Source organism: Haliotis rubra, unplaced genomic scaffold (assembly GCF_003918875.1).
Source record: "Haliotis rubra isolate DU_JTF1 unplaced genomic scaffold, ASM391887v1 Scf126, whole genome shotgun sequence".
In the NCBI taxonomy this organism is placed as follows: Eukaryota; Metazoa; Mollusca; class Gastropoda; order Lepetellida; family Haliotidae; genus Haliotis; species Haliotis rubra.
In genome coordinates this window covers 1,953,622-1,970,754 of record NW_025765181.1, presented here as the reverse complement: position 1 = coordinate 1,970,754, position 17,133 = coordinate 1,953,622, and the positions used below count along the sequence as shown (strand labels likewise).

The 17,133-nt window shown below is 39.2% G+C and overlaps 1 protein-coding gene across 1 annotated transcript in view; it reads left to right on the top strand.

Annotated features, from left to right (window-relative positions):
• The window catches only part of LOC124266526 (protein mono-ADP-ribosyltransferase PARP15-like), a 33,168-nt gene that overhangs the window by 1,703 nt on the left and 14,332 nt on the right, over positions 1 to 17,133 (top strand). The window contains exons 3-12 of the mRNA XM_046701320.1: positions 1,665 to 1,889; positions 2,316 to 2,569; positions 3,745 to 3,799; positions 5,611 to 5,847; positions 6,701 to 6,910; positions 8,006 to 8,090; positions 8,317 to 8,372; positions 8,981 to 9,214; positions 10,523 to 10,744; positions 16,453 to 16,513. Coding sequence (XP_046557276.1) covers positions 1,665 to 1,889; positions 2,316 to 2,569; positions 3,745 to 3,799; positions 5,611 to 5,847; positions 6,701 to 6,910; positions 8,006 to 8,090; positions 8,317 to 8,372; positions 8,981 to 9,214; positions 10,523 to 10,744; positions 16,453 to 16,513 — 1,639 coding nt within the window. The remainder of the gene's footprint in view (positions 1 to 1,664; positions 1,890 to 2,315; positions 2,570 to 3,744; positions 3,800 to 5,610; positions 5,848 to 6,700; positions 6,911 to 8,005; positions 8,091 to 8,316; positions 8,373 to 8,980; positions 9,215 to 10,522; positions 10,745 to 16,452; positions 16,514 to 17,133) is intronic.

Here is a 17,133-nt window from a genome sequence, read left to right as displayed (position 1 = left end):
CTTAAGACTTACTTACATCTTCCATTATAGCACAGTTGTATTTCCCTTAAGACCTATAGTATGACCAGAAATTATTGAGAATTTTAGGAATATGTTTAATTGGATTTCTAGTATAAACAACCTTGACCAGCTATCAAGTGCTTGGTTTCATTCAAGAGAGACATCTCTGTTAATCCTTTTTCATTAGTTTGTGAAGAGTTATCCCCCTTTGTTTACTTGCTAGCAGACGACATTTTCAGTGATCCTCAGTATGGATGATTTAGAGAAGAGGAAGTTGATTTTAGAGTATTATAACAAGGACATCAGATCAGCTAAAGTGATTTCAAGTAGAACAGGCATCCCTTTGTCCACTGTTTATCGTGTTTTGAAAAATATTGTAAATGGATATGGCATTGAGCACCAGGGAGGCGCAGGTAGGCCCAGAAAATTGACTGTCGGTGACAGGAGGCGGCTTGGTATTCTTGTTTCTAAAAACAAACGAAGGAGTTTAGAAAACTTAAGGCTGGATATGATTGATAGAGGAACTGTGGCTGTCTGTAGGGAGACAATTAGAACTGAGCTGCATGCAATGGGTTGGCAGAAAAGTCGAGGAATTCCATCACCGATCATGAAACCTGAACAAAAGGAGCAAAGGTTGAACTGGTGCTTACAGCATAGAAATTTTAACTGGGACAATGTGATTTTCTCAGATGAAAGTTCTGTGTGGCTGTTTCCTAATACACTGAAATTCTGGACCAAACAAACTGAAAACCTTTGTATCAGCTTCAAAGTACAGTCCTGGGTTAACGTGTGGGGTGGCATATCTGTGTTAGGGGCAATGCCCTCTGTGTATTTGAAGGAATATGAACAGTGAGCGGTACACAGATATTCTCAAGGGACATTTACTTCCATCTGCTCACATGTTCTATGGACATTTTTGGATTTTCCAGCAGGACAACCACCCAAAACATCGTTCAAAGCATTCACAGGCCTGGTTTCGGACCCAAAATATGACATTATTAGATTGGCCAAGCTATAGCCCTGACCTAAATCCAATAGAAAATGTTTGGGACTTATGAAGGAAAGTGTCAATAAGAAAAATCTGACAAATATTGCTGAAATGAAAGAAGAGGAGGTCCGATATTGGGACAGCATGGACCATGACTTTTTAACTTCTTAGATCAGTAACATGCCCTGCCGCATTGAAGCCTGCATTGCTGCCCATGGTGACTTGACAAAATACTAACTGTTCACCTGTCTTTGAATCTGGAGTTATGTTCTGCTAATATTCACATTTAATATGTGAGTAATGGGTGAAATTTTATATAAATATTACAATCTTTAAATTCTCAATAATTTCTGGTTGTACTGTACTTGCATCTTTCCTTATAGCACGGTTGTATTTTCCCTTAAGACCTATAAACATCTTTCCTTTGGACACAGTTGAATCTACTTGTTAGACCTACTTGCATCTACAGACACACCCATCCTTAGCACACATTTACAATCAACTGTCAGACACAGATACATCTTCTCTTAACATTGGGGGATCCAAGGGGTGTGGTCAGGGGGTTCAGGGGATTATATCAACCCTTAACACACAGTTTCATGTACCATTAAAGGTGAGAAATGTGTAGTAAGAATGCCTGCAAGTTTTAGCATTTCCTAATGTGTGTTCTCTACAGGTCGATGTCCTGGTAAACACTACAACAAAGGACCTTAACCTGTCATCAGGGCCAGTGTCGAAAGCGATCCTCAGCAGGGCGGGGCAAGACATCCAGCAGCAGTGTCAGCATAACTGCCCCCAGGGAATTGGCTTCGGGGAGATCTGTGAGACGGATGGGGGCAGTCTCACCTGCAAGCAGATCTACCACACCTGTCTGCCTAATTGGGGTGCTGATGCTGAGCAGGTAATGCTTGGGCATGGGGATATGAACCAGTACACTAATGCTTTATCTCCAAAAATATATCACTCTGAGAGAAACTAAGAACTCCATTTACGCCCCAGTGAAGATTCATAATCCTGAGGTATTGGTATTGACTTAAGCAAGTAGGGGATAAGTGTTGAAGAATTTGATTGTTGTTGAGGGTAGTGGAGGATAAGTGCTAGGAAATATTGACACAGGAGAGTTTTGGTAGATGTTTAAACTGATTAGGGATAACTGCTGGATGATACTGTTGAAGGAAATGTTGGATAAGTGCTGAAGAATCTAGGATGATGTTAAACTTGATGTTGTATAAATTGTGATGAATATTGTTTGAGTTAAAGCAGGTGTTAGATGAATGCAGAACAAGTCAGAATGAGTTATAATTTTGATAAATTATTTTCTGTGCAGGTGCTGCGGAATCTCATTAAGATGTGTCTCACAGAGGCAGATAGTTGTGACTATGCCAGTATAGCTTTCCCTGCTGTTGGAACAGGTGTGCTGAAGTACCCCCCACAGACTGTCGCCAAGGCATTCTTTGAGACAATTCTTGACTTTGTCAATAACACGTCAAATATTAGCCTGACCCTAGTCCGAGTTGTCATTCACCCCTCCAATGATACAGTGATACAGGTGAGTCAGCCCTACTCTGGAAGTAGAAGCTGGTGTGTTGAATGGCAATGAAGTGCCTTGGTGTAACTGTGTTTCATGTGGTGTGTACACACTATGGCATGAGGAAGTGGTGGTGGAAACAGTACAGCCATTCTGTCATTTTGTCCTGTGGTGGTCTTTGTCAGACCCTATCCAAGTATTGGATGTTTGGATGGGTGAGTGAGTAGATGGATGGATGGGAGGGTGGGTGGACAGATGGATGGATGAATGAATGAATGGGTGGGTGGATGGATGGAAGGATAGATGGATGGATGATGGGTAGGTTGAAGGATGGATTGATGGGTGGGTGGATGATGGAAGGATAGATGGATGGATGATGGGTAGGCTGAAGGATGGATGATAGGTGGATGGATGGATGGATGGATGGATGCATGGTTGGGTGAATGGATGGATGGATGGAAGGATGGGATGGATGGATGGATGGATGGATGGATGGATGGATGGATGGAATGGATGGATGGATGGATGGATGGAATGGATGGAATGGATGGATGGAAGGATGGAAGGATGGATGGATGGATGGATGGATGGAATGGATGGATGGAAGGATGGATGGATGGAATGGATGGATGGATGGATGGATGGATGGGGATGGATGGATGGATGGATGGATGATGAAGGATGGAAGGATGAATGGATGGATGGAATGGAATGAATGGATGGAATGGAATGGAAGGAATGGAAAGGAATGGAATGGAATGGAATGGATGGATGGAAGGAAATGGATGGATGGAATGGATGGATGGATGGAATGGATGGAATGAAGGAATGGATGGATGGATGGATGGGATGGAATGAAATGAAGGATGAATGGAAGGATGGATGGAATGGATGGATGGAATGGAAGGAATGGAATGGATGGATGGAATGGAAATGGAATGGAATGGATGGAATGGAATGGATGGAAGGAAGGAATGGATGGAATGGATGGATGGATGGAATGGAATGGATGGAATGGATGGATGGATGGAAGGATGGAATGGAATGGATGGAATGGAATGGAATGGAATGGAATGGATGGATGGAATGGAATGGATGGAATGGAATGAAATGGAATGGAAGGAAGGAATGGAATGGAAATGGAATGGATGGAAGGATGGAATGGATGGAATGGATGGAATGGAAGGAATGGAAGGGAATGGATGGATGGAATGGAATGGAATGGAAGGAAGGGACAGCGTGTGGTGGTTTCCCAAATAACAGGGGACACTGAAAAACAAACAGTAAGAGGATGTTATTTTTCTCCAATACTATTGACGTGTTTCACTGAATCAGAGACCATTTCACCGATATATAGTATGACTAGAAATTATTGAGAATTTTAGGGAATATGTTTAATTTGATTTCTAGTATAAACAACCTGACCTGTGCTATCAAGTGCTTGGTTTCATTCAAGAGAGACAACCTGTTAATCCTTTTCATTAGTTTGTGAAGAGTTATCCCCCTTTGTTTACCTTGCAAGCGCTAGAGCAACATTTTCAGTGATCCCAGTATGGATGATTTAGAGAAGAGGAAGTTGGATTTTAGAGTATTATAACAAGGACATCAGATCAGCTAAAGCGTGATTTCAAGTAGAACAGGCATCCCTTTGTCCACCGTTTATCATCGTGGTTTTGAAAAATATTGTAAAATGGATATGGCACTGGAGGCACCAGGGGAGCTTTAGTATCAGAAAAATTAACTCTTGGTGACAGGAGCGGCTTGGTATTCTTGTTTCTAAAAACAAACGTAAGGAGCCGAAACTTTAAAACAGCTGATATGATTGATAGAGGAACTGTGGCTGTCTGTAAGGAGACAATTAGAACTATTGAGCTGCATGCAATGGTTGGCAGAAAAGTCGAGGAATTCCATCACCCATCATGAAACCTGAACAAAAGGAGCAAAGGTTGAACTGGTGCTTACAGCATAGAAATTTTAACTGGGACAATGTGATTTTCTCAGATGAAAGTTCTGTGTGGCTGTTTCCTAATACACTGAAATTCTGGACCAAACAAACTGAAAACCTTTGTATCAGCTTTTCGCAAAGTACAGTCTGAAATTTAACGCGTGGAGTGGCATATCTGGGCAGGGGGCAATGCCCCTCTGTGTATTTGAAGGAATATGAACAGTGAGCGGCATGATATTCTCAAGGGACATTTACTTTCCATCTGCTCAAAAGTGTTCCTATGGAAATGTTTGGTTCACCCAGCAGGACAACGACCCAAAACATCGCTCTCAAAGCATCTGTTGTAGGCTCCGGTTTCGACCCAAAATATGACATTATTAGACTGGCCAAGCGTATGTAGACCTGACCTAAATCCTAGTTAGAAAATGTTTCATGGACTTGCGAAGGAAATCATATAAAGAAAAATCTGACAAATATTGCTGAAAATGAAAGAAGAGGAGGTCCGGATATTGGGACAGCAAGGACCGTCGACTTTCTAACTTCTTTGATCAGTAGTATGCCCCGGCCGCGCTTCATCTGGAAGTTACTTTATCATTATGGTAGCTGCAGGTTCTTTGCTAGCACATGTTTTTCCTGACGGTTAAAGTTGTATGGAGGACCTGAACCCCATATGAGTAAAGTTCGGGTTAGAATTGATCTTCAGGAACCCATGCTTGTCATAAAAGGCAGTCTGGCTTGCTGACTTGGTTGACACGCATTGTCACCGTATCCCAATTTGTGTAGATTGGTGCTCATGCTGTTGACCCCTGTATTGTTGCAATATAGCTGGAATATTGCTGAGTGCGGAGTAAAACTAAACTCACTCACTCACTACAAGCACAGGCTTATGTTTGTTCCAAACTTCCACTCCATTGGTCAGATGTTATCCCAAACCTGGAGATGATTTGAGACATTTAACTACAAGTACTTTTGATTTTAATAATATCCAGGAATTTAGTTATTTTCATCCAACAGTGAAAGTTGGTATTCTGTGTTCTTAAATTTGACATTTTTGTACACTGAGAGGTAATAAATTTAAATATTACATGTATATATTTGTATTAACATTTTTTGAAAACTAAAATAATGTTGATGATTCTATGTGTTTAGACTGATGTGATCGTCAACACAACCAACTCAGGTCTGAATCTGGCAGAAGGGGTAGTGTCCAAGGTCATGCTGAAAGCAGCTGGTGATGACCTTCAGGATGAATGTAAAACAAAGTATCCCTCAGGGGTCAAGGCCGGTGAAGTAGCAGTGACAGGGGGAGGTAATTTGTCCTGCAAGCAGGTGTATCATATCACGCTGACAGATGACTGGAGTAGTGATCAGCCAGGGACTGAAAAGGTATGGTGTTATTACAGAAGGATTGGTATGTCTGCAGTATTCCTGTCTTAAAAATATATTTGAATTTAAATAATGTTTTGATCATTTGAGTTTGAAGATTAGAAATTTGAAAATAGTCCTCAGCAAAACCGTGCTTGTCGTAAGAGGCGACTAACAGGATTAGGTGGTCAGGCTCGCTGACTTGGTTGACACATAATATCCCAATGGGGTAAATCGATGCTCATGATGCTGATCACTGGTTTGTCTGGTCCAGACTCAGTAAGTTACCGACAGCGTCCATATAGTGCTGCGTTAAACAACCAACAAAACAAATATACATTAAAGGTTGACTCGGAGGCCCCAGTTAGTGCTGAAACATCATTCCAATAGCAAAGGAATGACTGGATAGGGATTAGCATTATACCATTAGATACATGGCCCGCTAGCCAGTGGCCAGTAAAAATCCAGTTTTGCCAGTAAATCTCTACAGTCACTGGCCTGACTAGTTAGTGTATTTTCATGGGGTCATTTTGTAAATATATCACTCTCTCCGACATGTTAAGGCCAAGATTATGGCCTGATAAAAATGTTCATCATATTAGCAGCTTAATAATGAAACCTGTGTCATGTCAACAATATCTTATTCTCATCATCTTTTGTTTAGCTTCTACATTCGAATTTCGGGCTAGTGAATTATTATGGGCTAGTAACTTTCAGGCATTTCTAGTCCAACTGGCTATCAAAATTTGGAAACTATTTGGCACACTGTACATCATGTATGGTGTTGAAGACCTGGCTTATTAAGTGTGGTACTAGTATCAAGCACCCGGTGTTAAACACAGAATGCCTGTCTCACATCATGATGATGTTCCAGCTGCTGAGGGGCACTATATTAAAGTGCCTGAAGACGGCCGACGACGCCGGACTCACCAGTCTCAGTTTCCCGGCCCTTGGAACAGGAGGGCTGAAGTATGACCCAGCGCGTGTGGCCGAGCTGATGTACAGCGTCTGCCTCAGCTTCAGGTCCAAAGGACTGAATAAGGTCATCCTCGTGATACATGCTAGCTCCCCTGGAGTCAAGCAGGTACAATCACTCATAGTCCACTTACTATAGGTGACCTGTGAGTGAGTGAGTGCACTCAGCAATATTCCAGCTATATGGCGATGGTCTGTTAATAATCGAGTCTGGACCAGACAATCCCGTGATCAACAGCATGAGGATCGATCTACGCAGTTGGGATACGATGACATGTGTCAACCAAGTCAGTGAGCCTGACTATGGCAAGCATGGGTTACTGAAGATGAATTCTAATTCGATATATCTGTGTTAGAAATTGTCTTCAGCAACCCACGATTGTCATAACCGGTCACATATGATTAGGTTGATGCATGGGATTGTATTCCAGTTGCAAAGCACGATGCTCATGTTGTCAAACACTAGATTGTCTGGTCCAGACACAAATATTTACAGACCACCATCAACATGAAAACACCTTTTCACTAAATACTGATGGTAGTACTTTATGAGGTCAAGTCTCATCTGGGATTCAAACATGGAACATAGGTTACTTTTGACTACTTTTTAAAAGACATTGTGTATTCTTAACTTTCAACCATGGAAACCGTGCCAGTTTAAATTGCCAGAATGTGTTGGTCACCTGGCACGCCAGTTAAAGGCCTGTGTAGGTGTGTATAAAGATGAAATGAGTTAGTGAGTAAATACTGATGCAGGGTGATTAATGGTAACTTTAATAGATTATCTTGTCAAAAATAATCAAAATTTGATCACCGATTCCCAGTTTCAGTTTCAATATGAGCTCCACTGTGGCCTTCTTGAAAATCCATTTAGTGGAAATCCCTTTTGTGGAAGTTACAGTGGCTGAGTGGGTAGAGTTGCTGACTTTGTCTCTAACCAGACTCTGTCAGTGTGAGTTCGAATCCTGAATGGGACTCAACCCCCCAAATGTTCTAGAATCAGTACTTTTTTCGAGAAAGTGTAATCAGTGGAATGCCTGTCCTTACTTAGTTACATTTCGGGGAATTTTAACTTTGATGCTTAAAACCTAAAACTTAAAGTGGCACAAAAGTGATTTCTTATCTGAAGCCAAAACCTGAACCTTTGATATAAATTATTCCATACTTTATTACTGTTAGACTTCTTGCTCGTAATTTTTTCCAGGCTTTCGATAACGAGTTGGCCAAACGAAAAAATGCCAAGTCAGCCAGATCATCCAAAGTGACCCCTTCACTAGCCAAGACAATAGGTAGGTGTAAGGATAGTAGTGTTGCTCTTCACTGCTTGCCACAACAATAGGTAAGTGTGAGGGAAATAGTATATTTCTGTTTCCAAGAAAACATGTATGTCATTGGTGGGAGGAATGAATAGTGCATAATGTCATTGCTGGAGGAAACTCTAGGTAGGTAAATCTGTATGGGAAAAGATAATGTGATAGTATCACATTTATTAACAAATTTTGGACTATTTTCCAGGGCAAGTATCGTCTGTGAAGATCACCCTAGTGAAAGGCAACATTGTTGATCAAAAGGTTTGTCCTGTGAACTTATCTTGCTTGCCACTTAATGGTTTGGCATTTTGCAGATATTTCTCGCAAACATATTTTCAAAATTATTACCAAATTTATTGAGTTATCATTCATGTTCTCAAGTACAGTATCTTTGAAATGGACACGTCTGTGTTACTTAATAATATATACAGGTGCAGCTGAAGTAGAAATGGTCTTGTCTTCTAGGGTGCACCTTGCACTCACTAAATATTTTCTTTTGACAGCAGGAATCTATTTTGACCTTGAGCTGATTTTAACCATGATTTTAACCAGTAGCACACTGATACAGGGATATATATAGTCTGGCCGAAAACTTTTTGTGATGCTGTTTGGTCACTTTACTCAAAACTACAAGTACATTTGTTTTCTAATTTGGCATGATGCAATATAATTGTTCTACCATTGTGAATTTTGACTTTCATGAATTATGATTTAATAATAAAAAAGTTGTCTATAAAAGCTATCATATGAAAAGTTTTCTGCCTGACAATAAATGATGTATAAACTGATCAAAGGGAAATAACCCTGATTTCACTCACACCAGTACTCTCTATAGAGAACATATGCATACCTTTGTTCTCCAATTTCAGGTAGATGTGCTTGTGAACTCCTGCACTCCAAAGTTGAAGCTGTCCAGTGGCCCACTGACGAAGGCTGTATTGAAGGCAGCAGGGGAGACAATCCAGGATGAGTGCAGACAGAAGTACCCCAATGGAATCAAGCCAGGAGAGGTTGCCGTGACGAGTGGAGGCAGGATGACCTGTAAGCAGATTTTTCACATCACACTGACCGATTGGAAACCAGATGATGCAGACGTGGAAAAGGTAGGATGTTTGTGTGTGTGTTGGAAAACTTCTCATAGCATAGCCTCATTCTGTCGACACTGCAAGCATGGAATTATCTTTCAGATCCGAAACTCCTTTTGTTCTGCAAAAGAAGTTGATATCTATTTTAGTCAATACCAAGGTGGGAGTGTCTCTTGTAAGTAGTGGTGGGTATTGCAGAGAATTTTCATATTATGCGATATATTGCGATGCAAAAGAATTGTGATATGTATTGCGATATGTAACAAAAAACTACTTATAATCAAGATCATGCTTGATTTATAAAGGAAAAACACAACAAAATCACTATGCTTGACTAAATTTAATAAAAACAAGAAAACGAACAATTTAAGAAATGGAAATATCCGAAGATTTCGAAATGTAACGAAGTTTTCGAAATACATGTCAAAATACTGGTTTTTGATCAGTGTATCGCATAATGCATTATCGTTTTCATGTCTGAACTGGTAAATAATGGTAAACCGGTTATATTGCTCGGCCCTGCTTGTAAGCCACTGGTGCTATACATGTATATTGTCTAAATATAGAGGGGCAGTAGGGTAGCCTAATGGTTGAGCGTCCGCTCGTTACACTGAAGATCAAGGTTCGATTTCCCACATGGGTACAATGTGTGAAGCCCATTTCTGGTTTTCCCCGCCATGATATTCCTGGAATATTGCTAAAAGCTACGTAAAAGCATCCTCAGTCATTGACTCTAAAAATAGGTATCACTCACTTTTGGTGAACAAATGTAAGTATTTAACAAATACCTGAGCTTGGAGAGCCCTTTCACTTAAAGCTTGATATCTGTTTACATTTTTCAGTAGTACATGTGATTTTAAAGATTTTACAAAGACACTACAATTAGGGCTGGGACCACACTATGTCACGATACGATACATATCGCGATATTTTACCTGCGATACGATGTGTATCACAATACATACACCTTGAAAGAATGACACAGTATTAAGAGGCCAGCCCTGATAAGTTGTTCATTGTTACATATGCATACATATACATGCATATGGTTGTCATTTGCAGGTTTTAATAAGTTTGGATAAGTAAAATACCTGATAAGTAAACAATTTTGGCGAGTCCATTGAAATTTTACTTATCAGGTTTCCACTGTACTTTGTTTAACATGTTTAAGATAATACTGTTTTGAAAAAAAAGTGGTGTATTATTTTGTATCGATACACCAGTCAACGATATGATAGCTGTATCACACTTATATGTATCGTGATGTATCGGTGCCTTGGTGAATCGTCCCAGCCCTAACTATGATTGATGTTTCCCCTGATTTAGGCATTCAGGAATGTGATCCACTTATGTCTGAAGACAGCATGTCAGGGAATCCACTCAAGTATTGCCATTCCGATGCTTGGCACTGGAGTTTTGAAATATCCTCCAGCATCTGTCACAAAATGGATATTTGAGGCTATACGTAACTTTGGTGCCCGTAATCCAGCATGTTCATTGGCTGAAACCAGGATTGTTGTCAGTCCTACAGATCTGCAAAATATACAGGTGAGGCATTACATGATGTTGAGTTGTAATTACAGGTGGGCTACTCTATGTTGAGTTGTAATTACAGGTGGGCTACTCTATGTTGAGTTGCAATTACAGGTGGGCTACTCTATGTTGAGTTGTAATTACAGGTGGGCCAACGCTCTATGTTGAGTTGTAATTACAGGTGGGCTACTCTATGTTGAGGTGTAATTACAATATCTGTTTTGAGGTAAATCAGGAAAGGGACTAACTAAAATCACAAATATAATCCATGATCATAGGTAACACTAAGATGTATTTTAGCATTACAAACATCTGTTAATATTAGAAGCAGATGTATTAAATAGTGTATTACATTAAAGCAATACTATTGACAGCTAGGTGGAACTCTCACACTAACTCCCCCAACCAAGACCATGACGAGTACCGATCGCTGCGGAGGTACTAGTTGACAGTTTAATGAAGCGTGACCCTTTATTCAAAATGACATCATCAACTCGGAAGTGACGAATTATTGGCACAAATACTAGTGGACTTGCTGAATGTGAGAGTATAAAGCTGAAGGACCCAAGTGACATATGACTGCTCGTTCCTGTTGCTAAGAAACCAATGATGCTATATACTTAACAAAGCTGAACTACCACTGATAGTGTGTGAGTGAGGACAGTTATGGTACTCAGATGCAAAGATTGGAGAATAGACATAATTTGTAACCACTGTAAAGATGGCAACACTTTCTTTTATAATGTAACAATTCTTGATCTATCTCAATATTCCAAAAGCATATATAAAGTGCCAAAAAGTTCACTTCAAGTCAGGTGCTGGTTTTTCTCTCAAGAAAACAGTTGTTCAGGGGATTCAGTATATGCAGATAATAAACTACATTGTATTCCTCCAGCAAATTCAGGTATTTTCTAACTTGGTCACTAAAAACTTGAAATTTGAGGTGTGACATCACGAGACACAATGATCTACCATTTAAAGGGCCACTGATCCAGAGCGATTAATGTTTCTAGCCAACAGTCTAATTACGAAACCAAGCTGCAGGTTGATCACTATCTGCTCCCTCGATCGTGACAGACACGGGGACTGGGCTACTGTTTACCTTGGCAGAATTTCTTCAATTTAATTAGTGGGGCATTAGGAAGGGTGAATGCCCAACAGATGCCGTTATTTGAAAATATCCCCGGTAGTTCTTATCTGATTGTAATAAAGTATCCCAGCAGTGTAGGCTTTTTCAGATTTTCAAATACTTGGATGGTATAGTGACTGATCCAATTTGATCCTATTTCTGTGTTTTTTTACCTCGATATTTGATGCTATGATATAAAAAACACACATTTGATATATTTGAATCCATAAACTAAACAACCCTACTTTGTCATTGCTAAAAAAATCTGAATTTTTACTTAGGTACATAGGTATATACAGTTTTTAACTAAGTACACAACAAATGCTTATATTTATTTCTTATGTAACAATGAAGTTCCGTTCATATCCTCAAAACAGTGTCGGCCCATAAGTTTTATTTTCAGGCAATCAAACTTGCATGCAATAGAGTGATTACTACTCTCTGGCTGTAACCCTTGTTTGGTGGTAAACATACACATGTTATTTGTCATCATTCACTTGATGGTCAGTTAATGAATTTATAACAGGTATAATTAGCGATAACACCACTCTGATTACCGACAAAGGTTCCCATTTGGCATTTCTTGTGTCTGAAGTAAATACTCATCATTATAAATTGAGGTCTGATGTGGCAAATGTATTACATCTTATGTAATATGCGCATGGAAGTGCAGCAAGAGGTTATCAGCTGAATTATCAAAACAAACATCGATCAAAGGATTAACCGATAACACGCTGATTGATTAATTGTATTTATCCTGCACAGCAGATTTGTCAAAAGGTAGGGTTTATGTATGTAGATTTACTAATCTATACTGAATACACCCTGTCGTAAAGTCTCTTTGTAAAAACGACGTCCTTCCTTCAAAGGATTAACCGCCAATTCATTGATTGATTGCTCATTATTGGCTAACGGAATTACTTTTTAAAGAATGGCAGACGTCATGCAATTAGTTGCCAGGTGCGCTATCTTGGGTGACCAATCGGACTAAACACCAGTGTGAAAAACCTGAAACGATAGATCACTTTTTCGCATATTAGATTGTTAAAAGACACATGACATGGAACAGGATTCTTTGTCAGCTACAGATGAATGGCATCTCATTCCTTTATGTGGATATTGTTGGATACATTCCCCAAACAAGGTAATAGCCTGATATCGTTGCTATAACTTTAGTCTGTTTTACTTTCAATATTTGCATTTTGTTTTTATATCTTTGTTATGGCATTCAACAGAATTAGTTTTTTTGTGTGTGAAATATGATTCACGTTGGCAATCTATAAGATGCCTAGATATTACAGTCATGTTATAAATTCACTAAGTGTAATCAGATCGTGTGCATTTTATTGTTTCAAAATGAATACAAATATTATAATAAACTAATTCCAAAATAAATGGACTTGAACAACATCCCAGACTTATCTTTGACTATCCATCTTAGCTACATCATCCCCGGAACAAGTGGATAGACAGATTGCCTAGGGAGAAGGGTATAACACCCAGACACCCTCAGGTAACAATTATAAGACAAAATATAAAGACGTACATTGACTTCGTTATTTCAGTCCTAACATTTTTTACCACTGGCAGATGGTTAAACTTACAATGTTTTCATTTGTTATCAAAATAATGCCATTTAATACAATATTCAGATTGACTAGAAGTGAACCCAAGCTCACTACTCTCCCCAAGACTCCCCATGTACTTCGTTAGCCTTACTTTCAAAACAATGCAATTGTATCAGGCTTCTCGCCAAATTCACCAAACTATTTCTTAAATCAAATTCTACATCCATTTACGTTAACATTTTTATAAAGTCAACATTACTATGAAATCAAAGTTTTTATCAGCATTTTTATCAAAGTGAATATTTTTTTATAAGAAACCAAATTATTCATCAATTTTACAACAAAATCAACATAAGATGGAAATATTATCGAGTAAAAAAGATTTCATCTTTGTTGATCAGTCTATATTTATACTATCAATTGCGCATGAGGGTGGCGCCTCAGAGGTAACAAACCAGTCATGAATTCTGGGATATCATCCGGGTATTCACGGGAGAAAAACAATAACAAAAGCAACAACCAGTACATGGAAATTGCTCTGGATCAGTGGCCCTTTAAGTGATAGCTTCTTGCGTCACAGTGTTAGTTTGTGAATAAAAATGTGTAATATAGAGGCTAGACAGTGATGGACAGTGGGGTTCTATATGTGTAATATAGGTGGCTAGACAGTGATGGACAGTGGGGTTCTATATGTGTAATATAGGTGGCTAGACAGTGATGGACAGTGGGGTTCTATATGTGTAATATAGGTGGCTAGACAGTGATGGACAGTGGGGTTCTATATGTGTAATATAGGTGGCTAGACAGTGATGGACAGTGGGGTTCTATATGTGTAATATAGGTGGCTAGACAGTGATGGACAGTGGGGTTCTATATGTGTAATATAGGTGGCTAGACAGTGATGGACAGTGGGGTTCTATATGTGTAATATAGGTGGCTAGACAGTGATGGACAGTGGGGTTCTATATGTGTAATATAGGTGGCTAGACAGTGATGGGCAGTGGGGTTCTATATGTGTAATATAGGTGGCTAGACAGTGATGGGCAGTGGGGTTCTATATGTGTAATATAGGTGGCTAGACAGTGATGGACAGTGGGGTTCTATATGGGTGGCTAGACAGTGATGGGCAGTGGGGTTCTATATGTGTAATATAGGTGGCTAGACAGTGATGGACAGTGGGGTTCTATATGTGTAATATAGGTGGCTAGACAGTGATGGACAGTGGGGTTCTATATGTGTAATATAGGTGGCTAGACAGTGATGGACAGTGGGGTTCTATATGTGTAATATAGGTGGCTAGACAGTGATGGACAGTGGGGTTCTATATGTGTAATATAGGTGGCTAGACAGTGATGGGCAGTGGGGTTCTATATGTGTAATATAGGTGGCTAGACAGTGATGGGCAGTGGGGTTCTATATGTGTAATATAGGTGGCTAGACAGTGATGGACAGTGGGGTTCTATATGTGTAATATAGGTGGCTAGACAGTGATGGGCAGTGGGGTTCTATATGTGTAATATAGGTGGCTAGACAGTGATGGACAGTGGGGTTCTATATGTGTAATATAGGTGGCTAGACAGTGATGGACAGTGGGGTTCTATATGTGTAATATAGGTGGCTAGACAGTGATGGGCAGTGGGGTTCTATATGTGTAATATAGGTGGTTAGACAGTGATGGGCAGTGGGGTTCTATATGTGTAATATAGGTGGCTAGACAGTGATGGACAGTGGGGTTCTATATGTGTAATATAGGTGGCTAGACAGTGATGGACAGTTGGGTTCTATATGTGTAATATAGGTGGTTAGACAGTGATGGGCAGTGGGGTTCTATATGTGTAATATAGGTGGCTAGACAGTGATGGGCAGTGGGGTTCTATATGTGTAATATAGGTGGTTAGACAGTGATGGGCAGTGGGGTTCTATATGTGTAATATAGGTGGCTAGACAGTGATGGACAGTGGGGTTCTATATGTGTAATATAGGTGGTTAGACAGTGATGGACAGTGGGGTTCTATATGTGTAATATAGGTGGCTAGACAGTGATGGACAGTGGGGTTCTATATGTGTAATATAGGTGGTTAGACAGTGATGGACAGTGGGGTTCTATATGTGTAATATAGGTGGCTAGACAGTGATGGACAGTGGGGTTCTATATGTGTCATATAGTGCACAACTGATTCTTAAGTGTCAACTTTGGAATCAACATGTAACAATGTCCTGTTGTGCTAGGCATTGTTATACATGCAGAGATTGAGATTACAGTGTGGGTTGTCTCATTACAAAGCAGGAAATAGAAATCAGCTGTACATGTTTCCTCCTAGCTTAAAGCACCCAATAAATAACTTCAAACAAATTTGCATTGACCTGAATTTTTTATCATTAACTATTGTTCTAAGCAGAAATAAGACATTCAAGTATTGAACAGTTATTTTAGTTGTAAAATTCAATAAAGAACATTTAAGATAGTGACATCTATAGCACTTTGTTCAGCTGACCATTTGTGGACAGATATTTTACTTATTGAATTGTCTTTGGATGTTTACATGGAAGAAAGTACAGTATACTACAGCTATAAGTGACGACTAATTTTAGTTTATTATATGCATTTTGACTAAAATATACAGCAAGCAAAAAATATATAAGCTTTTTTATGAGCAGTTTTGTTATTAAATATAGTTTACTTTATATAAAATATCCACTTGGAAAATAGAAGCTGCTTATTCTTGAAAAACTATTCTTATGTTTTTGACAGCATGTTGGTTACAAGTGTTTCAAACATATTTTATTTCAAAAGAAAGAAAAGGGATTGACAAATAAGTCAATGGGCTTATATAAATGCCTGTCCCAAACATGTACATATTTCCAGAAGCTATTTACAACAAATCAATTGCCAGTAAAGTAATAGAATGTATTGGTACCACATTGCTTGTTGAGTAAAATATGGTATTTAATTGTTTAACTTTATGAATAATTTCTTAAGGTCTGTTACTTAGTACAAGTGTATGCTGCTGTTTGTGATGTTCCAGGCACTGGTGGGAGCCAGCAGTGCTGTCTCTCAGCCTGCTAGAGCCACACCCTCAATGACAGGTATGTAGATAGAAAGCCCAGAATAGAAGACTAGACAACTATTCATTTGAAACAAAAAATCCTTTTATCATAATGATCTGAAGACAGAGTCTAAAGTTACTTTCATGAAAAAGTCATCCAGTTATATCAGCTGTATTCTTGTACCGTAAAGGTTGTTGGCCATTGTGTGAAGGATAAGTCTAATCAGATGATTTTTATGGAAAAGCAGGTACAATGACTGTATGACACACACACACCCCACCCACTGAAGATGGGCCCATTTGGATATGCTCATCAGGTCCACGGTGGCCCATGTGATGTTGGCTGTGACACATATTTCTGGTACACATAATGATGCTTAGCAATTATTGGTTGTAAAGATGAATAATATGAGATGAGAGTTGTATATGGAAACAGGAGTGTAACATAATGTAAATAAAGTAAACACATTAAATTAAAATGATTTAAAATGAAATTATAAGATTTATCAATGTGGTTCAGGCTACCTAAATAAAAAAGTCAATTAAAGTTTTTATCTGCTCAATCCGACCCCTTCTTGAAACTTGGAGCAGTGGGCTACAATGTGTGAAACCTTTCAACATCATAGTAATGGTCCCTCACATTGACCCCATCTTGAAACT